This window comes from Thamnophis elegans, chromosome 2 (genome assembly GCF_009769535.1).
Source record: "Thamnophis elegans isolate rThaEle1 chromosome 2, rThaEle1.pri, whole genome shotgun sequence".
Classification (NCBI taxonomy): Eukaryota; Metazoa; Chordata; class Lepidosauria; order Squamata; family Colubridae; genus Thamnophis; species Thamnophis elegans.
The window spans coordinates 18,327,643-18,353,676 of NC_045542.1; the positions used below are offsets into that span (position 1 = coordinate 18,327,643).

Consider the following 26,034-nt stretch of genomic DNA (forward strand, 5'->3'; position numbering starts at 1 on the left):
AAGACTCCGCTCTGAACCATCAATGAATGGATTCCTGTCAGACACAGCCAGTAGTCTTGAGGTGTACGAATCAATGATTTGGCTTGGTATAAAGCAGCTTCCTATGCTGAGCCATATGAAACTTATTTTGAGAGAACAAAAGATGGCTTAACATTTGACCCTGTGCTTTTACTGGCACCCACTTCATCACATAAGGTTAAAGAAAACCAGCTGAATTACAAGATACAGAATTACATCTTTACAACAGGGTTGTCAAACCTGATTTAGCAATAGCAATAGCAGTTTAGACTTATATACCGCTTCATAGGCTTTCAGCCCTCTCTAAGCGGTTTACAGAGTCAGCATATCGCCCCCACAGTCTGGGTCCTCATTTTACCCACCTCGGAAGATAGACTGAGTCAACCTTGAGCCGGTGAGATTTGAACCGCCGAACTGCATAGCAGTCAGCTGAAGTGGCCTGCAGTACTGCACTCTACCCACTGCGCCACCTCAGGCCGCATCAGGTTGTCTTTTACTTCAGGGGGCGGGGGGGCTGGCCAGGAGGCGTGACCACCTTGATCACTTATGTTGGGCACTTTGTAGTGGCCCAGTGAAACAGTAGTCCTGAGCTCCATTTTTGGCTGGGACAGCCTCCTGCAATCCTCTGCCAGCAAAAACTGAGCTTGCGAGGGCCACATGCGGCCCATCTGGGCTCCGTTTTCGCTGCAGGGCACCACAGGTCAGTCTTTTTCGCTGTTACCAAAGTAGCCCCGTGGGCCAGATCTAAGCATCCCACGGGCCGGATCCAGCTCATGGGCCTTAAGTTTGAAACTACTGTTCTAGAAGCATCAATAGATAGTGGGAGCAGCTGCACAAAGACTGGTGTTTCTGGATTTTGCCATCCATTTTCCAATCCTATTGTCTCGGTAGGGCTTCAACTGAAGTTTACTTACTTGGAAGTCAGCTGCATGGGAAGCAAGAAGAATTTACTTAGGAAGTAAATGCTCTCACCCCCACTCCCCAGGCTGAAATGTCTCGAAGCACCCTTTCTGTCTTATTGTGGGAGAAGAAAAAAAAAACCGAAGTGATGTTGCCAAAAGAGATGACAACTGGAGGACTCGACAAGCGCCATGCATGGGTGCGAATTTGCTCTGCAAGACAAAGTATGCAAGAAATCACACAGAGGTACCTAAAGATCTGTCCGCCTTTTGTGAGAGCTAGAAGAAAAGCCTTCTTTGGTGAGTCTGTTGGTTAACATCAAAGAAAAGCATTGTTATGGATTTCAGGATCCTCAAGAAAGACTGAAGATTAGAAGGAAGCATGCACAAGCTTTACTCACCTGCCTTCATTCAGGATCCATTTTGGCCCGACTAATCATCAAGCAGAGCCGCACATTTGAAAGAGAAATGGAAAGAAATCTCATTGATATTACGGCAGCTGAAATCAAGATGTATCTGACCAGGGGCTCCGAAAAGTCCTGTTAAAACTTCTCATGACTACAACAGTGGTGGATTCAAAAAAATTACTACCAGTTCTGTGGCTGTGGCTTGGTGGGTGTGGGGCATGGCTTGGTGGGTTGTAGTTTGGTGGGCGTGGCAGGGGAAGGATACTGTAAAATCTCCATTCCCTCCGCACTCAAGGGGAAGGAGACCTGCAAATCCCCATTCCCTCCACACTCCAGGGAAGGAGACTGCAAAATCTCCATTTCCTCTCCATCAACTGGGACTCGGGAGGCAGAGGAATAGATGGGGGCGGGGCCAGTCAGAGGTGGCATTTACTGGTTCTCCGAATATTCAAATTTCCCTACCAGTCTCCAGAACTGGTCATTTCTGCTGAATACCACCTCTGACTACAACTACCAGGCAGGAAAATCTATAATAATAATCAAAATCATGCTCATTTGACCTTACACGAGTTCCAGGTTTTTGTAATTTATATTAACCTTCGTAGTTGTTGTCAACTTGCAATAAATCATTTCGTGACCGTTCAAAGTTACGACGGCACTGAAAAAGGTACTTATGACTGTTTTTCACACTTACGACCATCGCGGCATCCCCATGGTCATGTGATCAAAAAAAACCTGGACACTTGGCAAGTGACTTGTATTTATGACGCTTGCAGTGTCCCAGGGTCATGTGATCCCTTTTGTGAACTTCTGACAAGGAAAGCCAATGGGGGAGCCAGACCGTGTTACTAACTTAACAGCTACAGGGATTCATTTAGCAACTGTGACAAGAAAATTGTAAGATGGGGCAAAACTCAGTTGACGGTCTCACTTAGCAACAGAAATGTTGGATCAATTGTGGTCGTACGTTGAGGACTACCTGTACAACTATGAGGAAATTTGGTAGCATTTGGTAACCTCTAACGGTGCTTATGAACCCATTTGAATTTTCAATGTTTCTGCAAAAATATGACTGAAAACCAGTATCTGTTCTCCACCTAAGTCTTAAAACAAGATAAAGAGACTATCATTTTTTTTAAAATGAAAATTATACTTGTACATTTACTTATTGAGGAAAATGGTCTAAAGCTACCTACAATATTTGTATTTGGGTGTATTTGTTTTTTTTGTTTATTTATTTTTGTGCGTACAGCAAAAGTATGTGAACTTTTGCTTTCAGTGGCTGCTATTCCCCCGCTTAGACAGCAATAACTCCAAGAAAACCTTTCTAGGAATTGTTAGTCACTCCTGCATATCAGCTTACAAAACAGCTTCAACTTTGGACTGTGGGGGGGCTTCCTCACAGGAACTGCCCACTTCAGGTCCTTCCACAACATTTCTATAGGATTAATGTCAGCTCCTGGACTTGGCAATTTCAAAATAAGCCATTCTTCAGTCATATGACTTGTGAGCTTTGGGTTGTTGTCTTGCTATATGATCCTGTTTTTTCCCTTGAGCTTCTTAGATACTGTATTTTTCGGACTATATGACGTACCAGAGTATAAGTCGCACCATGATTTTGAAGAGGTAAATTCAAACAAAAAAAAAGTTTTTGCACTGTGCAGGCCTCCCAAACCCTCTGCACGCCTCATTTTTTTCAAAAATAAAAATAAAGGGGGGGGCATGCAGAGCTTTGGGAGGGCAAAAAGGAGCAAAAAATGGCCCGTTTTTCACAAAAACAGATTATTTGGGAGCTTTGGGAGGCTCTTAGAGTGTTCCTAGGGGCTGAGAGGGGGGTGAGAACAAGCAGAAACGGCCCTCCACAGCCCTCAGCAGCACTTTGCAAGCCTCCCAAACCCTCTACACGTTCATTTTTGCAAAGGGGGCAGGGTTTCGGTAGACCAAAAATGCTGTATTCAGTGTATAAGATGCACCCGGATTTTCACCCTCTTTTTTGAGGGAAAAAGGTGCATGTTATACTCCGAAAAATACGGTAGTTCATTTCCTTGAAGAATTTGTTGGCACAATTCAGAATTCATAGTTCCATCAGTAATGACAAACCATCCTAATCCGGAGGCAGCAAAACAAGCCTAAACCTTGATACAGATAGTCCCTGATCTATGATTGTTCCTTTAACAACCATTTGAATTAATGATAAGCCTCAGAAAGGGTGCTTTAGATTCTGTAAAGCATTTCTGCCCCCCTCCCCTCCAATGAATGTTATCTGGATGTTTGGCAACCTGTTAGCACATACAACCAATTGTAAAGCACCCCACATGTGATCACCATTTGCAATCTTCTTGGCTGGCTTCCCTAGAAAGTCCATTGGGAAACCAACAGTGAAGTTAGCAAGGAACTAATGCCAGCCAAGAAGACTCCTTTTCCTCTCTGGGAGCTGGTTAAAAGAGCTGCCTGCCTAGGGATTTCAGCTCCATGCCTGTGTGGATTTCAGCAATCCAAATAAACATGGGAGTTGAAATCCTTCAGTAGGCAGCTCTTTCAGCCAGCCCCTAGGGACAAGAGGTTCATGGACTTTTACCACACACAAATATATACTGTAGCTTTGGATCATTTTCCTCAATAAATCAATGAAGAAGAATATTTTTTCACTCATATGTTGAACTGGATTCGCTTTAACTTTTTAAGGACTTGGGTAGAGAACAAATCATATTTTAGGTCAGGGCTGTCAAACTCAAAACACTTAAATCTGCCCTGCGGAGCTGGCCTGAAAATAGCAATGGACCAGCCCACGGTGCCTCTGGCAGCCAAATTTGGGGGGGGGGGGGTTCACCCCGTTTTGGCCAGCAGGGTGCTTCAGGAGGCATACCCCCCCCCCGGCAGGCCCACAGAGAACTACAATGCTGATCTGACCCTCAAAGAAATCCAATTTGATACCCCTTGTTTAAGTTCATATTTATGGCAGAACATTGAAAATTCAAAATGGTTCACAAACTTTTAAGGACCGCTGTATTTCAAAACACCCTGATTGCTAGGAAAAATAGAGAGATAATTGCATTCCTTAGAAAGGCAGAAACATTTTTTACTTACAAAGTCTTAGTCCGGATTATCCCTTTTGTTCTCCCTCCCTTTCCCTGACACTAATGGTTTTCTTGTACTATCATTACAGGAGGCCATTATTGGGAGCACACTGTTCTAACTTCTGATGGCTAATGGCTTGCTTTTTGGGTTTGCTAAGTGGCTATTTTCTTCTTGTCTTGTTGGGTTTGCTAAGTGGCTATTTTAGGCCTCAAGGTTGGATTAGATAAAATTCAGCTGCTTAACTTGGTCAACCTTCTGTTTCTGTGTCTCGTTGAAAAGAACCTTCATAGTTGTACTGTATTTGCAATTTCTGGTGATTGCTGTTTGAGCCCTAGCAAACATATAATGATTCAGTGTTTGATTAAACACAAAACAACTTATGGATACACTGTTGAGTATCTTCTGGGTCCCATCAAAATGTATCCACGCTTACCTCCCGTGCAAATATGCGTTCCCTAACCCTCTGATATTCCTCCTCTCGTTCTTCTATGGATTTGCTCCTTCGTCCATCTTGCAGTGGGATCCTAATCTAATGACAAATAGAACTTTGTTCAGTTACAGCCTTACTCTGTGCCAAACCCAGAAGCAAATCTTACGCATACAATGATCAATTACTTCATGAATTCTTTCAGCTGTTTGAGGCCACAACACACTGCCTAGATTTTCCTGGGTAAATTAGTCTGCTTTGAAAATATCTCTAGGTTTTGGCCAGGATTTTTTTTAAAAGCCCTTCCTCACAATATTTGTGACAAAAAAACCCTAACAATTATTTTGCTTTCAATCATCGTAATTCACATGTATAAATCAAGTCCACATAACAGGCAGGCTGGCAGGGACAACCTGACCTCACCCTTCAACATTATAACACAATATCTAAATCTAACCATCATGTTAAACTGCAAGCTATCCTTTTTCGTTAGAAGGAATACCAATTTAACATGTTCCCTTCTTCATTCGCTAGTTCACCAGAATCAAAATAACCTCACAGAAAAAATGATGCTCTTAACTCTCAGGTTCCACAATTGAAGCTAGACTTTACTGTTCTTTAATTTAATGAAAATATAAGACCATATAAAGAATCCCACAGGATCAAGTCCACTGTCCATCTATTCCAGCATTTTTTGTTACCAGTGGCGAATTAGATACATTATGGAAGCTCACAGACATAGATTGTATGGATTTCTCACTGTTACTTCTTTGACCTTGTTTACTTCAATTTATTATTTGCAAATGATTATTTCAGGGATATTGCTTGTGATTTCAGAAATCACCGACAGCGTAATGTGCCAAGTATTTCCCCAGTTCCTTTAAACTGATGAGCTATCATTCATTCCCAGTGCCCCAAATCTCCATTAATGACTATGTGGAATAAAGGGCCATCTTTCTTCTTTTTGTCCTGAATCTCTCCACATTTACCTTAAACGACTGGACCAAATTTCTAACATGGTAGGGAAAAAGAATGGATTGCACATAGGTATAAACAAACCTTGGATTTTGTAATTAACGCTTTGCATGTTGAGTTGGATTTGTTTATTTTGCAATCCATTCCAGCTCTCCTTGGAACTCCCCATAAATAAAAAAATATGATTCTATGACTCTCCTATCTGAAACTAAATCAGCAAAAGCTTCTTCACCATCCTTCCTGCAATTTCTTAAATTCCCTGTCAATATATCCAAATCTATATCATGTTACTAGGAATTGCAAGTTGCTGTCCCATCGCTGCATTAGATTAGAAAGACGGTTGCTTTCCATATAAATATGATTCTGACTGAATTATATAAAATATATTGGAGGAACTTGACCAAGTAAATAAATATTGCAAAGAAGCAGTGTCAGTTTTTTAAAAAAAAGCCCAAATGATGAAAGCCAATAAAAGTGATCGCTGTGCTTCATAATTATGGAACACAATCAGGTAAAGTTATATATGGCCTCTCTTACCTGATTATCATCTCGATCACTGCTGGCATCATCTCGCTTGAGGATAAACCTCTGTGGAAAATCAGTGTTCTTCTCATCTTTGATGTGTTCAGAGAACCTCTGCTCAGGGCTGCGGAGAAGACCCAAGCCAATTTTTTAGCAGATGAGATGGTGAAGCAGTCAGGATGCAAAAGAAGTAAAAGATTTATTCACGTGCCTCTATACACCAATGCACCTATGAGGAGATACCAGGTTCACAACTGGCAAATGCCAGATTTCTGCCAAACTGTGCTCTCCATTCCCCAAGAGAGTTCCCTTTAAATCAGGGGTCCCCAACCACCGGTAAGTGAACTGGCACTGATCCACAGCATGCCAGAAACTGGTTCACGCAAACAAGCGAAGCCCCATCCACAGGATGTAGGCAGCACCCAAAACCACACTTCCTCTGGTCCATAGAAAAACCTCTCTCCATGGGACCAGTCCCTGGTGCCCAAAGGATTGGGGGCCATTTTTAGTCTATACTTAATACTGGTATATCTATACTATAAAGATCAGCTCAAAATTTATCTTGGCAAAGCTTTATATTTGCAGCAGAACTGCATCCAGATTTACCAAGCTTTCACCCAATAAGAACCTTTGGTGTCACTAAATCATGTTTGGCACTGAGGTGTTCTTTCTGGTAAAAATAATGCTAAGTGGGACAGACTATTCTTTTCTTTCTAGCTACGTGCACATGAACTAGATCCTGTAGTCTAAAAATCTCACAGCAGATGCATTTTTGTTGCTTTGGGAGTGGTTTCTGCAAAGCAACACAGAATCTTCTTTATTGCTTTAAATGAGGAATTTCGATTTGAAACCCTGTACAGACTTTAGAATCATTCAAAAAATCACCCGAGACTGTGTCTAGAGAAAAACTCATCCACCTTCCACTTATTCTTGTACTTGGCTTTTGCCCTCCTCCTCTTCCTCTCCATGCCCCTCTTCCCTGGGATACGTATAACCTTAAAGTTGGCAAGAAAGCAAAAACGGTGTCTTTCTGAAGACATTCCAAACTGTGGCCTGTAAATGCTGAATTAAAAAAAAAAACCTCATGCTGGCAGGCACTTTACATGGCATTTTAAAATGGTACCTAACATTAATGCCAACATAACACAGGACCACTCTAGGAAACTTCTACACCCTGTAGAAAACAGAGAGGAAAAAAAATCATCTTCAGTTTCCTGCTTAAGAGGAAGGAAAGTAAATAGGGAAGAAAGCTATAGCATTTTAGATGCTTTTCTTCCTTCAATGGGAAAAATTAGGAAAATGGGAAAAGCTTTGTGATCAAGAAAGGAGTAATATATCTGTTTGGACATGTGGGCTGTGCCTGATACAGGTTTCCAAGCAACTGGAGGGCACCAGTCTGCCTGTCAAAATTTTAGGATAGCAATAGCACTTAGACTTATATACCACTTTACAGCGTTTTACACCCTCTCTAAGCATTTACAGAGTCAGCATATTGTCCCCATCAATCTGGGTCCTCATTTTATCAACCTCGGAAGGATGGAAAGCTAACCAATGTGCCACCACAGATAAGGGCAATCACTAAGAGGCTGTCATAAAGAGCTTTGACTGACATATCCCATTTGTCATAAATCAATTAGGCAAAGCAATAGGAAGGAAAGACATAAATAATCTCAAGGTTGCTGCAAGCAGCTTGCACAAGAAGCAATAAAATATGCTGGTATCTTACATAACTTTATAATTCTGGGATTAGCTGGTTAGAAAGAGCTCTGGCTATTCTGAAGAGCAACAGAAGTGTTAATAAGGACTAAGAATGTAATTTATTTCCCAGTTATCCCCTTCCTAGCTGAAATGCATTCTTGCCTTACATTCTTGTGTTGCCGGTCTTGTTGATAATGACAGCTTTCCCCGTTTGGTCTACGTTGTGGTCCATGCCAAAATAGGCAGCCACCCGGTGTAGAAGCATTCTGTGGTATGAGGTCATCTGAGGAAACTTCTTGAACTGATTGCTGACCACACAGCAAGGGCAAAGAGTAAGACAATTTTTAAAAAAAGCTATGAAACATTATGTTGCTTCAATTAAAAATGTCATCTCAGAATTACTTATACTGAAGTTCTTTACTAAAGCAAGGGTGCAGTGAAGCAACTGACTTTAAAAGGCTGGCAAACTATGTACAGAACGAAAAATGCAAACTCCTGATTGCCCTGCCATTACATTAAATGCCCTAGGCCTGTGATGGCGAACCTATGGCATGCGTGTCAGAGGTGGCACGCAGAGACCTGTGGGCACACGGGCCATCGCCCAGCTGCTCTTCTGGTTTCTGGCGTGTGCATGCATGCTGGCCACCTGATCTTCACATGTGCCGGAGCGCCAGAAACCCAAAAAACAGCTGGCCGGTGCGAATACGCATGCTGGTGACCTGGTCTTTGGGTTTCCAGCACTCCGGCCCCCACGAAGACCAGGTGGCCAGCACGCACATGCGCACAGGCCAGCTGGTCTTCAAGTTTCTGGGACTCCGGCACGTGCATGCGCTCCAGTTTGGGCACTGAGTGCCAAAAATGTTTGCCATCACTGCCCTGGGCCTATGAAATGAAACAAAATGTTAGCTAGAGAAGAGAGATGCTGACTGTAAGCAGTAACAGGTTCTACAGGACGTCTTCAATGGACATAAACACTTTCTAAAATATAGAAACTGCATCTTGAGGAAGCCTTCTGATATGGTTTAAGGGAAAAGGGCATTTAGGGAAAAGAATAACCCATGGACATTCGTTTTTGACCTCTTCAGCATCTCTTGAAGAGTCTAAATCAAAACTAAACATATATTATGTCAACAGTTTCATTTTCTATTGCAGCTGAAAACCCAGCAACCAGAAAAACCCAGAACTGTGCAAGTTCACTGTGACAAAGAACAAGAATCAGTACAAGGTAGTCCTCGAACCTACGACAATTGAGCTCCAAATTTATGTTGCTAAGTGAGAAATTTGTTAAGTGAGTTTTGCCCCATTTTACAACTTTTCTCGCCATAGTTGTTAAGTGAATCTGATTTTCCCATTGACTTAGCTCGTTAGAAGATTGCCAAAAGATAACCACATGACCGGGGACACTGTAACCGTCATAAATGTGAGTCAGTTGTCAAGCATCCAAATGTAAATCAATGCTGCAATGATCATAAGTGTGAAAAATGGCCACTTTTTTCAGTGTCATTGTAACATTGAATGGTCACTAAGCGAAATGTTGTAAGTCGAGGACTACTTGTAATTAACTTTTACTATTTAAAATACTATTTTATTATTGGTTGTTAAACAAATCCATCCTTCCGAATGGTGGGATTTTTTTTTATTTTTTTTTTGCCAGAAGTCAGCAAAAAATATCAGAAATTAGTAAAAAAAAAAAAAATTGCATGTTGTAGTTGTGTGACTGGGGGTCATTGGAACCAGTTATCAATGCAAATGTTGCCAAATGCCTGAAATGCAATCAGGTGACTGTGGGGGAGGAAGGCAGTCGTAACTTCAAGGATGGGCTGTAAGCAGCTTTTTAAAAAGTCCCTTGTAACTTCAATCAGTCATTAAGCGACCAGTTGTAAATCCAGGATGACCTCTAGCATCCCATCAATTGATACCTGCCTTCCTAAATTTACAGGCTTCCACAACTAGCTCTCTCCGGCTGGGACTGCAAAGCCCAGTGTTTTCTTCTTTTGATCGTTCTTTGAATTTTAATTATAACACATCTGCAAGGTGTCAAAAGGGGGCAGAACAAATAAATATTTATTTCCATATGAGTAATGCTCAACTAGGTCTTCCTGAAAACTGAACATGTGGGCAGTCTTGGTCATTAGCTCCAGGGCAGTTGGTGGGATGAGCTATCAGAGACATATCCTCATTCAGCAAATTTAACAGGGTAAAGGGTCAAGCTAAACCACTGTAGAAAGCATCCAAACCATCACTAGCAACACAGTAATATTGCCTTACTGATATAATATTGAAATTTTATTAAAAATCATTGACAATCCAGAAAAAATCTTCCGATCTCTACGTAGTTCGTTCAGTACACTTGGGAGTAACGCGAACTCTTCTAGGATGAGCACTGAAGCAATTCTTCCCATAGTTTTATGCAATGAATGGCTTGCGCAACCAATCCATTTCAAGACATGTGTACTGGCTCTAGGAATAATGACTTAAATATCGATATAAAGGTGAAGACAAGGTTCCCTTGCACATATGTGCTAGTTGTTCCTGACTCTAGGGACGGTGTTGATCTCCGTTTCAAAGCCAAAGAGCCAGCGCTGTCTGAAGACATCTCTGTGGTCATGTGGCGGCATGAATAAACGGAACGGAATGCTGTTACCTTCCCACCAAAGGTGATCTCTCTTTTTCTACTTGCATTTTTACATGCTTTCAAATTGCTATGTTAGCAGAAGCTGGGACAAGTAACAGGAGCTCACTCTGTTACACAGTGCTAGGGATTCGAACCACCAAACTGCCGGTTCTACCACAAAACCGCGGACGACAAAATCGCGGTCGACGAAAGCGCGTATGTGACGTCATCACAGCGCAACGGAAAAGATCGAAAAAGATCGAAAAATGTAAAAATAAAGCTAAAACCTTCCCCTAACCCCCCCAAACCTAACCCTAAACCTAACCCTAAATCTAACCCTTAACCTAACCCTAAACCTAACCCTTAACCTAACGAAAAACCTAACACTAACCCTTAACCTAACGCTAAACGTAACGCTAACGCTCTAACCCTAACCCTTAACCTAACCCTAACCCTTAACCTAACCCTTACCTTTATGTGAATCGGCTTGCTGTAATTTAATTTTTATTTCAATTTTTCGATCTTTTTTGTCGCGTTGTGATGACGTCACATACACGATTTCATCGACCGCGTTTTTGTGGAACGCGCTTTTGACGGGTCACGCAAACTGCCAACCTTTCTGATCGACAAGCTCAGCTTCTTAGCCACTGAGCCACCCATCCCTTTAAATATGATATATAACAATGTAAATATTATCGGCATATATGCCTAAGTAGTAAGCTGCCCAATGTCATTTGGCATCAACTGAACTATAAATATTGAGGGAAATAAACCTTCTAAAACATGAATCATATCAAAACTCTTGGTTGAATCTTGGTATATTCTACCCCAAAACAAGCAGCTGTCAGGATAGGATAGTTGAGTATATGAGTTATTTCATTTTATGATCAGAATAGTTCTAGAATTAGATTGGGCCAATTACAAGGACTTAGTAGCAGTAACCCCTGATAATAACAGCTGAAAATCTATAACTCTCCAGTCAGACCTGTTCATACTGCAGTACTTTTAGCCTGCTGAATTAGTGATTTTCAGCTAATCCTAAAAAGTTGGCTAGGCATTACATGATATACGATATATAGGGGACACACACACACACACACTGATTATAGGCCACTGAGGCTTAGCAGACATGTTTATTATAGACTCTAAGATAGCTTTATTGTAAAGGGTTGGAAAGTTCCTTGACAAATAAATGAATAGCTGCACAGTCAATTTAAGATGTTTCTAGCATGGGAGAAGTTAATGATGAGCCGACTTTGTTTTTATATCAACTTTTTATTATGCTGAATTCAGAGAAAACTCTATGAGCTGCAATTTATGCAGAGATGTTCAGAGGCGTAGCAATACAGGTGGCTGTGTGAAAAGGCTAAAAATGCTGCCCATGAAAAGGAGATAGCTTTTGACTGCACGGCTGTACTGCCCTCTTGACTCGGTGGACACCCCAAGGGAGGGCTTGCATTTCTGTGCAGTTTGTGCATTCAATTGTGACTGGAAGGGCCCAAGCTGAAATTCCCATTTTTAACTCTAACACCTTCTAAATGATTGAGAATAATTCCAAAGATAAACTGGGGTGGGAGACAACAATCTTGAAAGCCATCCTAAGCTGCTTGGAGAAAGGGAAAATGAAATAAAATGTACCAAAATGACTTTGTGGGTTGTGCTGGTTTGTTCCCCACCCCCCTCCCCACCTCTCTGCTGGTTCAATTAGGAACCAGAGAATGGTATAGCTGGGAATAACGTCTACAACATTCAGAGGCATTATTACGAATATAGACACAGAGTTTAAAGAGTTATTTGTAAAAATAACTAGAAGGCAGGATACAAACAAACAAATGGAGGAAATGGAAACTCCATAGTTGCTCTATACCAAACCTAACTGGGTCCTACATGCAAATGTACTAACGCTTAACTTGTTGAGGAAAAGGGGAGAAGGAAATAGAGCTCCTGCACGTTCCACAAATGGATTATTTCCATCGCAAGACAAGAAAGCTTGTGGTCTCCACAGTTACTCTTACTCATAAATCAACCCGCCTTACTTACTTACTTGTTATCATTAATAAATTCCAGGATCTCCTGTTCTAATTTTAGCAGCATCATCCTATCCCTGTTAAAAGAAAATCAAGGGAGAAACAAAGCAAAACATTCAGTGCAGAGAAAGAAAAGTGTCTTGGCAAAATCTTTACGCCCTTCTCTTTTTCTAATAATAAGCTAAAAGCTCAAGGTGATTCAACAACAAAGGCACTGTTACCTATTCTGCACTGACAGATGCAAAACAGATGTAGCAAGTTAAAAGCAGCATTTGTTGTTGTTGTTGTTGTTGCTCAGGCCAAACTCATTTCTGCATAGAGATGAGAAGCATGACAACCCATAGGCTCTCCTACAATTTCAATTATTAAAGAGAAACAGTATTATCAAAACATAGCTAATGTGGGGCATTCAATTTTGATACTGTTTATTAACGAAACAGAAGCAGAGTAGAGGAACTATTTAAAGGAGGATTTTTAGAATTATCACTATTCTTTGTAACTGTGTAATCATTTCCCCCTTTGTGTTCTTGCATCTATAGTATATAGTAGTATATACTACATAGTCCATAAACTGTAGTATATATACTATACTATATACTGGGGGGTGTCAAACTCAATTTCATTGAGGGCTGCATCAGGGTTGTGTTTGACCTGGGAGTGGGGGCACTGAGTGGGTGTGGCTGGGTGGCCATGGCCAGGGTAGGTGTGGCGTAGTTGACATCCTGCAGGCCTCTGCCTGTGAAAATGGAGTCCGGGAGGGTCGGCAGAGGCACCACGGGCCGGTTCTTCATTGTTCCCAGGGCGGCCCCACGGGCCAAATCTAAGCACCCATGGGCCAGATTCGGCCTGCGGGCCTTGAGTTTGACACCCCTGCTACATACTATAGTATATAGTATAGTATATACTCTACAAACATAGCATAGGAGGATATAAATGCATCTATTTTAACAAAAGTATGTGCTGCTAGATAGCCGTCACAGTTGGTGGTTCAAGCTTTAGAGAAAGACTATGAGACTGAACTCAAAAACCAATCGAACCTTTCTTAGTTAACTCTAGGCCAGCCACGTTTTCTCTTTCCAATCTATGGCACGTGATTATACTATATCCCTCTTACACCTCTGGAGACACTGCAAAATGTCAACGAGCAAGCAAATAAGTAGCAACAAGCTTGCATCATGAATGATTCGGCTTTCCATGATTTTCTAAAGGGTCAGATGAATGACGTAGCAAAGCTAAGATTATATTCCAGGAACAACACGAGTAGGAAACCTGTAAACTTCACGTTACACTAAGAAAAAAACGTAATGAGATTTTATTCATTATTACAGATTTCAGATAATCTACGGGCGGCATCTACTTTTCCCTGCCAAATGTCGTCCTGTTATATTGGACTACACAACTAGGCAGACGATGGAGGAAGTTCTCACAAATATTCTGATCTCCATTAGTGGCAAATTGGTAATGGTAAAGAAGATACTAATGAAGTTGTAGACCAATCAGCAGTAGTCTATGAACTATTATTATGATTCTTTGGCGCACTGTTACCCAGAATCTGGGCATTAACCAAAGTCAAATCAAAGTTCAGATCTCACTGTTGCCATGTCAAGCTCAAGACTTTCGAGGGCAAGATGAGCATAGAAATGCTTAGGAGTAGCAAGACTATGTAAACTAAGAGGACACTCTAAATTATACGTAATTCATGTTTATGATACTTACATCATTCCATGATTTCAGGAGGGCATGAAAGGCTGCTTAGCTGCTCCATCCTACCCTTAGCAGACACATACCAACATAAACATGTTAGATTTATAGCAGCTAACACTACCCTTGATTATATATGTGCCTCTCATTTTTAATTCTGCATGCAGTTGCAGGATCCACAACATAGGCACTCCTGGAACCTACCTTGGATTTTTCTTCAGTGTAGTTACTAAAAATTCATGCAAATCTATCCCAGTGGAGTCTGTGTATTCCTGGCTGGAATCTATAACAGACAATAGAAGCAAACTCAAGAAATGACCTACTTACAGAACAGGGAAAAAAGGGGAAAAAGAAAATAAAAAAGAAAGAAGGAAGAAGGGAGGGAGGGAGGGAGGGAGGGAGGGAGGAAGGAAGGAAGGAAGGAAGGAAGGAAGGAAGGAAGGAAGGAAGGAAGAAAGGAAGGAAGGAAGGAAGGAAAGATCTGGTATTCAAGCACCTCAATTCAATGCAGATGATGGAATGGACACAATTTCAGTATAGTCTTTTCCATCCATTGGGATACTCAAATGTTGCACTATAATTCCCTTGTGCCAAAATACTGCTCAGAATAAGAGCAATAAACAATGGGAGCAATATCCCAGCTCAAGTAAAGTCATAGTTGAAAGACTATGAGGCATTTTCTGACAGATGTTGCATGCACTTCAATGCACACTCCAAACTTATCCTTTTAAATTCAACTTTAAATCTTTAGGCTCCCTTTAAATTCAACTTTAAACCTTCAGGCTAAACCTTTAGGAAGGTGAAATTAATTTTAAATATTTCAATACGAATATTTTCTTTTCTTTTTACCGATTCCATCACAATGGAAAATGCTTCCACCTTTTCTAGATTCTAAAAAGTTGAATATATAAATCCAGACTACAGAAAAACAAGGAAGGGCCTATTTGATCAAAGCATGTTGTGATACATCTCTGAATTCTTGTTATAACGTATCAGCCTCTATCAATGTAATCAATGAATTTGAGTATTTCTTAAGATGGTGAGGGGATCACCACTGTCATTACTATAAAATGACATAGACCAGAAATAGACTGATCTTATTTTTCCTAGAATTCAAATTTATCAAACCTCAGTGCTTGATCTTCAAGCCTCATATTAACGAAGATTACACTAATCCATCAGAAGAAGTTGTGTGGGACATATCATCATATACCAGGGTTTTGTAATAAGTATGTTAGGTTCTGCATTATTTACAACATCTTTTGATCTCAGGGGAGGAGAAAGCAAATTCAGATGCTGTTAGTAGTTTTGGGCTCCTTTTATTCAGATTTCTCATTCTTTTCCTCCCAAATTGCAGAGTTTAGAGTTGCCAGTCTAGATGAATTGGCTGATTAAGTAGGCTCTGAGCTTTATAGGTCTATTTAACCAACCAGCAACTAATAGCATTTTTTTCCTCCAGTAGAGATACACAACATTTGTGATCATACAGAAGGAAACAGATACCAAGTCTAGGGGAAATGCTGTGTGCAGTGGCACCCTGCAGAGTTTAAATATTGGAAGCAATTATTTAGTGGGCTCAGTGAAAACGTGTATGCTTGCTATGCTGAGTTTGCTGGAACACAGCATTCTCCAGGAAAGAAAACTCTCATACACATGCTTTCACGTATTTGACCCATATATAACGCAGTCTTAGACCATCTGTGTGCTGAAGAAAATGTGAACACAGGAACGCCCAATAGTGAGTGATATATAGTATAATTGTTTCATGCAATCTGAAGAAGGATTTTGCAGGTTATTTCCTGTGCCACATTACAATATACAATGGCAGATTTTTCTCTTCTAATCCCAAGGGTTATTATTTTAAATGTGATTTTTTTTTGGGGGGGGGGGGGGGGTTTGAAGTGAAATGTACTGCTACCTAAATTTATAAGAATAGCAATACCATTTGGACTTATATGTCGCTTTACAATGCTTTACAGTCTTCTCTAAGAGGTTTACAGAGTCAGCATATTTTCCCCAACAATCCGGGTCCTCATCGGAAGGATGGAAGGCTGAGTCAACCTTAAGCAGGTCAGGATTGAACTGCTGGCAGTGGAATGCAGAGTTAGCATGCAATACTATTTTATTGCATGCTAACTATTGTATTTTAACCACTGAGCCACCACGACTCAGTTAAAATAGATCTCTGAGATAACGAGCCTGTGTGAAGTGTGCCAATTGGGGAGGGGGGAAAAAAAGGGAGGGAGGGAGGGAGGGAGAGAGAGAGAGAGAGAGAAAGAAAGACTTTCTTGAAAAATACTTATTTCAAGTGGACAGATCTCTTATCATGCTGATTCATATTTAAAAACATGCATAATTAATTAAATAACTAATAAGGTAATGCATAGGTATTAAGATGCCATTGCAACAGTGCAGCAATAAGAAAGAAACTGAAGTGAAGTTAAGGTACAGGTAGTCCTTGACTTAATCACAATTGAACCCAAAATTTTGATTGCTAAAGCAAGGAAGTTGTTAAGTGAATCATGCCCCATTTTACTTTTTGCCATGGTTGTTAAGTGAATCACTACAGTTGTTAAGAGAACCATGTAGTTGTTAAACGAATCTGCCTTCCCCATTGATTTTGCTTGCCAGAGGAAGGTTGCAAATGATAATTCAAGGATCTCGGGATGTTGCAACCATCGTAAATACAGTGGATGCCGGCTGCAAAGCACCTACGTTTGATCACGTGACTGTGAGGAGGCTGCAAATGGTTATAAGTGTGAAAACTGGTCACAAGTCACTTTTTTCCAGCAACGTTGTAATTCTGAATGGGCATTAAAGGAGTGGTTATAAGTCAAGGACTATCTGTACATAAAGGAAATTTGGGGCAAAATTGTGACTTTTTTCCCCCCATTTTTCATCCCTAGTAGAAAAGAGGATGGAGGGATTGAACCAGGAACTCAGTATAGCTCTATCTCCTGTGTTAGAAACTTTCTCCATCACTATAGAAATGGCAAAAAGAAGGGGGGGGGGGAAGGTTTCTTAAACAAACACTTACCGGTAAGTGGCATGTGTATGTGTGTGTATATACACATGTCTACATATACCCGTGTGTGTGCATACATATGTGCAAATATGTATATGTGTGTGTGTGCATGTGCGCACACATGTGTACTAATATATAATTTGTTACACTGAGACCATAAACTTCATCATGTACATCTTCATTCCAATCTGGTCTTTGGCCTCTTTGCTGAATCTTATCCTCAGGGGACTTTTTTTATTTTGTGGGAAGAAATCCAAGTGCTCTCTCACTGGCAGTGGGAAATGCGAAGTGTGCACTTTCAGACAAATCTGAGTCTTTTCACGCACTTCCACAGTTAAGATTTTGAAAAATATAATAGCATTAGTCTAAACCAGCGGTCACCAACTGGTGGTCTGGGAGAAAATTTTGGTGTTCCGCAGAAAAATCTTTGCATTTTTTATATTGCACTAAATCAGGGATTCTCAAATTATGGCCCCTGGGCCAGATATGGCCCGCCAAAGCAATTACTTCTGCTCCCTGATGGGATGGGGTCCTTCAGGCACTTAGCTTGGCTGTCTGTTTAGTAGCTCCAGCCCTTCCCTCCCTCCCTCCTTGGGAGTCTAGACGCTTCAGTGATTGGTGCACTTTCGGCCGGGCTCCTCGAAAGACAGTGTTTGCAGGCAGCCAATCTAGCGCCTGGGCTGGCTACAAGACAAGCATTCATTCTTGGCCATATTTGAAATTCCTAGCTGCAATGGGCAGAAAACCTAGGGTTGACCCCGGGCACTTGTCTCCACTAAGGACCCTATCCCGTCACTAATTCATATTAGTGGTCCATGGGATTTAAAATTATGGATTTAGTGGTTCCCAAGGTCTAAAAGGTTGGTGACCCCCTGGTCTAAACTTTTATAACTATATAAGGTTGCAAATTTTTCCTTGACTCTGTCTTCAATGCAGTATAGTAGCTAATCCAGTCAGGGAGGGTCAGATACAGAAAATGAATGGATGACTTGGGCCAGGTTCCATCACTCCAACCAATCTACGTCACAGGAGTGTAGTTGGGGAGGGAAGGTTATGGTTATGTGTTCCTTGAGAAAAGATAAAATATGCAACTAACAAATAAATGATCCATAAATTGAATGACATCAAATATATTGCACAAGCTTCAAGGATTATTAAAGCATGTTACTAATTCACTTTTACAAATTTTAGGACATGTTATTAATTTATTGGCATCATCCAGGTGCCTTGGAATTTTGCAAAGAACAGGTGTGACTGGAACCTAAGATTGTCTTACCTCTAGACAACATTTTCTTGGGGGCCTTCTCTTTGTTTTTCTCTTTTTCTTCTTTTTCGGGACCATCTTTTGCAGATTTGTCATCTTCCTTGTCAGATGGGCAACTGATGTGCAAATGTATGATATCCTAATGACAGGACAAAAGCTGTATTTGCTGATGCTTTGCAATCAACAGAAGCTGGAAGCATCGTATGATCAACTTTTTGGATCTAGGAAGGAATTTTACTTTGGGTCAGGTTGGCCATCAATCACTGAAGATTCTGGCCTACCCTTCTCCATGTGGCTAAGTTCTCCTCTGTGTATGAGTTATATATGTATGTGTGTGTGTGTATATGTATGTATGTGTGTGTGTGTGTGTATATATATATATATATATATATATATATATATATATATATATATATATATATATATATATATATATATATAGAATCAATAACTTTTTTGTGCTATCAATGGTCTCTACTTATGAGGCAACAGTAAATATACTAAAAATACTGATTTGATTTGGACAGAAGGCTACACTAGGCAGGTTGTTCTGTCCCTGTTTTTCCTTACAGGAGGGGAGAAAATGTGATATTTCACACTAAGAGAACACTAAATTCTGCTTAGGGAGCCAACCAATAAATGATCAATTAGGTGTGACACTGGAAGGCTTTTCCAGATCAGATAGGTTAAAAACCCAGTGGATTTTGCACTATTTTCTAAGCATAGCTCACTTGCTTGAATAATCTACAATGCTCGCTTGGTAAATCTCTAGTATGTTCCACAATTCTTGATTTTGTCTTCTTATAGCTGTTGTGACCCACTAGCAGAACTGGCAGCAGAATCAGACAGTGAGGAGGTTGCGGGGAGCATGGGCCAGTCCTGGAGGCTGGGGAAGGCTCGGTCAAGGGCTCTGTGTGGAGGCAGAGACGGGGCCAAGGCCATCTAGCAGTGATCAGGGGCCTGTGGAGCTAGACAACAGTGAGGCAGAGGAACAGCTAGAGCCTGTTCCCAGTGTGCGCATGCGCAGAGCTGCCAGAAGAAAAGAACAACTCAGAAATCAGGGTAGACTTGGGAGTAAACTCACAGGTGGAAGGTGATTGGCCCCTCCCGTAGGAAATAAAAGAGGGGCAAAAGGGGAGTGGGCTTTTGCAGGAAACCATTCATTCGTTCGGTCGTTAGATTCATTTCAGGAGTGAGAAGATCTGTCTGTGAATCTCAGAGACTCTGTGCCCAGTCTTCCCTTGCACAGCATCTCATTTGGAAAATATTTACACGGCAGCTTTTCAAGATAGATAAGGTCTGTAGTCATACATATTCCTTTGAAAGACTGTTTGCCAGGCCTTGCTGAATGTGAATGAGAGGAATTCACAATCGTTTAATAAAAAGGGTTTTATCAGGACTAGGAGTCCGTCTCGTGCTTTCTGGAGAACCTAGATCAGAACAATAGCATCCTATACCTACAGCATCCTACCTGAACTATAGTGGTTTACTATATGGATCATAATGTGTATCATTTTCTGCACAGATTGCTGTCCTACAGGTAGGAAAGATTCAATATGTATTATTTGGAATCACTAGATGATTAAAAGTTATTATATTCTGAAAGTTCTCCTTAAGCCACTCTTCGTGATACAATCATATCTCCTGATCATGCTATGTAATACGGGCTTTCTTAATAAAGAGTCCAGAACATGGACTCATACATATGGCAATCTGTAATCAGACCATTGGAGATTACTGATATGGCAATGATATATCAATATCACTTTTAATACATTTTAACTTGACTATCACATTGTCACAAGATGCTATTGGTTCAGACAGGTTTTTGTCAGGATGTCTTACCTTAATCTAGGCCAGAAATAATTAATGCTGAAAGGGATTCTCTATGCACACCCCTCCCACCAGCTGAAAGGGGTATTGATTTACTTGTTGTTTGGCTTACTTGAGTTTCCAAAGGCCCATCCACAAAGGGACTAGAAGATTCTTCACATACAGCCAGGCCCCTCACTAATTTCAGTTTCGAATTTGACTGAAACAAACAAACACACAAATGCTTCTGAAGTTAAGATGCAGGTGACTACAGCTTCCTTTTGATGTGTCATGGACCTGCCAGTCATCTACTAGTAATTAAGGTAGCATTGCTTTCATTAGAAAGATAGATCCTTTTTTTTTTTGCCATAGAACAATACAAAGGGTGTCAACTTCATCAACATTAGTAACCGCATAACTGGGACAAATTTCCTCTCTTGGCATCATAGATGGGATCCCATTATATATGATAATATGCCTCTCCATCTTATCTCTGTTTCTACATGAGCTTAAATGACAAACAAATATGGGAATTGGGCTTCTTAGTTGCAAATTCATTATATAACTTATCTTCCCCACCCTCCAATATGTAGCAAAAGTAAGTAACAAATAAGTAGATTCTTCCTGCCTTAATTCCAAACCTACCATTCCACAGCTGGCACCTTACATGCAGTGATGGGATTCAAATAATTTAACAACCAGTTCGCCCAGGGTCAGGTTGGCTGTCGTGGGAGGTGTAGCCCATCCCCCTCCTCCAGCTCCATTGCACATGTGGGACAAGTGTCTCATGACGGTATAAAATTAAACACCACCACACCCCCGCTATCAAAGTGGATCCTGGGTGCTATGCTGTGCTGTGCTGTGCTGTGCTGTGCTGTGCTGTGCTGTGCTGCGCTGCAATGGAGAAAAGGACAACAGAACAGCCGGCACGAGGGAAGGAGGAGGAGCAGGGAGAAGAGGGAAAGTAGCCTCGTCCTTCTCTCACACTGGCCACTCCATTGCCCGTTTCTCCATTGCAGCACAGTCCCACGCCCAGGGTCCACTTTGATAGTGGTGGGTGGGTGGGTAATTTGACAACCGGTTTGCCTGAACTGGTGCAAGCCAGATGAATCTCGCCACTGCTTTTAACAAGCATAGATACTCTGAGTGGTTTGCCAGGTTCGTTTAAAAATATGCTAAAAATAAAGCTTTGTCTCAAACTGGTTGAAGAATTTGTTATGGGGTGCGAATGGTGATGCCCACAACATTTTACACAGGACAAGCCCATGTGCTGAAATATGGATTCTTGAGAATGTATTGTACATATTTTCATATAAATAAATAGAAATACATTAATTAAACTCCAGGGACTACTAGTTGGAAGCTGTACTAAAATAAAGAATATGAAAAGCATTCATGAGTGAACCAACAAAGCAAAACAAGATAGGAACTCTGGGATGCACCAATTCAGCCTAGAGTGGTGGAAAAGTATGAATGAATTCTCCATCGCAACCAAAAAAGGAAAACAAAACCCAGCGTGTGGTTAACAAGCATGCCAGGCAAAATGACAGTGAGCTTGGCTTTCCTCACAGTGTGGCATTCCTCTAAGTAGAGAAAAAAAAATAGATGGGAAAGATTTAATAATGGGGCATTCCATCGTCACCCTGACTTATTGTATGCAACAGAACAATCGAGACATAGCTAAAACAAACGAGATACAAAAGCCAGAGCTGGGACAAATTTAACAGGTTCACAGGGCTTCCAGAAGGTGGATAATTTTCATCATGCTTTTCCAAAAACAGTCTGCTCTACGGTTATGCTGTAGCCATAGGGGCCTTAACCTCCCACCTTGAGATGGCTAGATAAAGTGCATGTGAGCTATTCAAAGGGGACACCTGAAAAATCCTTATGAGATCTAGGAATAAAATGCAATAGCTGTGGCATTCTGAGCCTTGAAATTGGTTATCAACTCAGATTGATAAGTACTGAATCAGGCACCCTGTTAGGACGGCTGGGACTCAGAACTAAGGATGGAAACAGGTTTAGTGTCACATCACCATCTTCTGAAGTATAATGATAATGCAACATAAAAAAGATGACACGGGGAATCTCTTACCTTAGCTCTTTTTCTAGCATGTCCGTGATTGGATGCTCTCCTCTGTTTAAGAAGAAAAAAGATGCGAATAGGAAGAAGGCGAAAAGTTATTCTGTGCATTCTTTATACATGCTAAGACACACGCTAGGAAAGGAATGAATGTTATTATGTTGACTTGTTTGATTAAGGAGGGAATTACAATTACTTTTATTAAAGGCTAGAAACCCTTTATAGACTTTTTGCTGACTTTTGCTTTATAGACTTTTTTTGCTGAAAATGGACAAAAATGAACTGATTTCATGATTGGTTAATTAAAAATATTTTTATGGGAAGAAGAGGGGAACTACGATATGCAATATGTTAGGAAGGAGGTGATAATTGCTATGTTTGTAACTGCTGCAAAGAAAATTAGAAGTTGGCTCTTTAGACAACTTCCTTTCTCTTGTTTTTTTCTTATTCTTCACTTTTCTTTTTACCTTTAATAATCTTTTTTCTTCTAAGTTTCTATCATTTTTTTAAAATCTTAGTAAAATCTTCTTTTAATAAAAAAAAATCATAAAAATATGAATATATTCAATAATAATGTGCCTCCCAAGCATCCCCAAGGCTTAAAGGAGCAGGGGTGATAGGTACTGCAAAGTGTACTGTTGACTTGGAGAAATTACCTCTACCCATAATGAATGACAAAGGCATAGCAGTTGAAATCCAGCAAGCACAATTAACAAAGGAATCAGTTACCTACAGAAATGGCTGTACTCTCCCTCACTGGAGGTGTTAAGACATGCTGGCTGCAGAACTCTGGGAGTTGAAGTACACAGGATTTAAAATTGCCAAAGTTGAAAAACACCACATTCACTTTTTGTCAATTCATGTTGTCAATGAATTGAATTAGGTTTCTGTTCTTGGAAGAGGGAATCAATGGATCAAATTATTGCTTCATTTTCAAGATTCCAAGATTCCCATATTAGCTTTACCCAATCTTGTGCTTTCCAAGTATGATAGAAATAAAACTCCCAAAATTTTCAGCTAGCAGAAATCTACCTACAGCACCAGACTGGCAATGCCTGCCCTATGCCCCTTCTTCCTTTCTGCCTTTTTTTAACCATCTTTGTCAATCTGTATATATACTATTAGTTTATCATATGAAGGAGGCAGCAGTTGTTTTTCAGAATTAACATAGGCACAACACTGAACATTTATCACATTCTGTCTTCCTCCAACTAATAATAAAAGGCTATGGGGTTTCCATCTTGTTAAAAGAAATGTATTACACCAAGAAATGATGGTAGTTTCTTTACTGAACTATATATTTTCTTGCAAAGGAAAGGTATTGTCAGTCTTAGGCCTGTTTCTGAATGCTTGTAAGAGGTATAAATGTACTAGCCAAAGGGTTTGGCATTAGTTGATTTTGATCACAAAATTACGCAGCCTGTCATTTCCATGACACACTTACTAGAGTCTAATAAAAACTGACTAATTTGTATGTTTAGGGAAAATCCAAAAAAGATCAGACAACAGCAAATTAAACATCAAAAGGGCAAATGAAGAAACAGAATGTGGTTCAAGTAAAGAAATATGTTGTGTCCAAAACAAAATTTGTATCACTTAGTTACAAGGGCTTAAAAACAAACTTCGATTCCAGTACCAATGCCCTTCTTCCTTCCTTCCCTTAAATTGACTTTTAATTCCCAACTTTTCCGTCCAGATTTTGCTAATCTTCCACTTGTCACTCTTAAAATGAAGACTATGCATGTAGCAGCAGCCAAACTGACAACTTGTATATTAAGGCCAATTACACCTTTCCCCTCCTTCAACTGCCTTTCAATGCTATTGAATTTCCAGTTACAATGTACTTGTGCTGGGACACGTCTATTAAATTATTTTGTGTATAACTCTGAACAGGGCTGGCACTATACCAGGGGTCGGCCACTTTAAACACTCAAAGAGCCACAAAGGTCCTAACTGGAAACCTCCTATTCAATTCTGGACCCGACCGGAAGTCTGGTTCCCCCACCAAAGAGTCTCCTCCTAGCATGGTGTCCTTTTTCCTTTTACCAACTGGCAACAGGGAGCCACAGCAGAGGGATGAAAGAGCCACATGCGGTTCTAGCGTTGCGGTTGCTGACTCTGCTCTATACCATTGCACCATGATTCTGACCTTAGGAGAGGTTTTTTTTTAATTGTTTTCTTAAAAGAATTCAGAAATCGCCCATCGCCTATATTAAGGTGGCAAACACCGGAATAGGTCTTACTAGTCCCACAGAGACTTTCTTCCAAATCCTATAGACAAGAATCAATGTGTTTTTTTTAAAAAAAAACTACAGGGGATTTTTCTTAGGAACGAGAGGAAAACACTGAATTGAAAGATATTTCATATTAAAAAACAACCCCACCAAACATAAAGTAAAATGGTAGCAATTTCTCTAACATTATTTTATCTGCACTACACTCCAGCAATGGGTGCATAACTCTATAAACAATAGGATTATGGTTAAATACTGGGGTGATTTCATGAGATAGATTCCATGGAGTTTCTAATGGGAGTAAATTTAGCAACATCATTGAAGATAACTGACCCAAGATACAATAAAATTAAGTCCAAGGACCGTAGTCAGTCAATTGAAGGCTTTCATGAGCCTGCTGGTTTGGCTATCTATGAGACATAGATATGTCCAATTACCTGAGATTCTTGCCGTACACCACTCTCTTCCCCGTCCTTCTCAGGCTCCTCTTTGCTTGGTGACCTGGATACAAATTTGGTTTTGTTCAAAGATTCCTCAACCAATCTCTTTTCCGATTCTTTCATTATCTCCAGTGTCTCCTGTGTGGTGTTGCTGTTAGACATCTTCAGCACAGTATAGTGTTAGTGATGGATACCTGCAAGCGGGAGGAAAAGAGTTGGAACTTGTTTGCTTTTAACATAGCTCTATTATTTATAATATTTCCTCTCTCATTTTTTGCCTCTTGTTTAATTGAGGCTTAACTGAGGCTTCCCTAAAACAGGCTTTTTTGCTTCTTAAATCCCCTAAATATCCACAGATCATTCTTTCTATTATTGGAGATATACTACAGATTCTAGATCACATCATCCCTTTTGCAGTGGGAAAAAACATTCGGTGTTCCTTCTCTACTCAGTTTTTGACAAAGCAGTTCCCAAATAACTGTTCTTTTTGAGAGGGAATATATTATTACTGGATTTTTTTTTAATTCTCCCCCCAACAGTAGCCCTATGAGGTGGGTTGAGCTAAGAGAGAGGGACTGGCCCAAAGTCACCCTGCCAGCTTTCATACCAAGGGAGATTTAGAATTCAGAGTACTGGTTCCTAGGCCAACACCTTACTCATGACATCAAGCTGACCCTCCTTTAATATATAGTATTTTTTATCAAGAATATGGCTGACTTGCATTCTCCTTTCCTACCCAATGTAGACCTAATCAGTCCCTTCTCAGTAGCTAGATTGGCCAGTAAAAGATATCCCACTGATACACTCAGG

The 26,034-nt window shown here is 40.5% G+C and overlaps 1 protein-coding gene across 1 annotated transcript in view; it reads right to left on the reverse strand.

Moving 5' to 3' along the window:
* R3HDM2 (R3H domain containing 2) overlaps positions 1-26,034 on the reverse strand; it is a 97,175-nt gene that overhangs the window by 50,974 nt on the left and 20,167 nt on the right. The window contains exons 2-12 of the mRNA XM_032211108.1: positions 25,222-25,418; positions 22,563-22,604; positions 20,601-20,687; positions 18,668-18,794; positions 14,571-14,649; positions 12,683-12,742; positions 8,192-8,332; positions 6,342-6,450; positions 4,836-4,931; positions 4,655-4,733; positions 1,319-1,349 (exon numbers count right to left, since the gene is read on the reverse strand). Of these exons, the coding sequence (XP_032066999.1) occupies positions 1,319-1,349; positions 4,655-4,733; positions 4,836-4,931; positions 6,342-6,450; positions 8,192-8,332; positions 12,683-12,742; positions 14,571-14,649; positions 18,668-18,794; positions 20,601-20,687; positions 22,563-22,604; positions 25,222-25,386 (1,016 nt within the window). The 5' untranslated portion in view covers positions 25,387-25,418. The remainder of the gene's footprint in view (positions 1-1,318; positions 1,350-4,654; positions 4,734-4,835; positions 4,932-6,341; positions 6,451-8,191; positions 8,333-12,682; positions 12,743-14,570; positions 14,650-18,667; positions 18,795-20,600; positions 20,688-22,562; positions 22,605-25,221; positions 25,419-26,034) is intronic.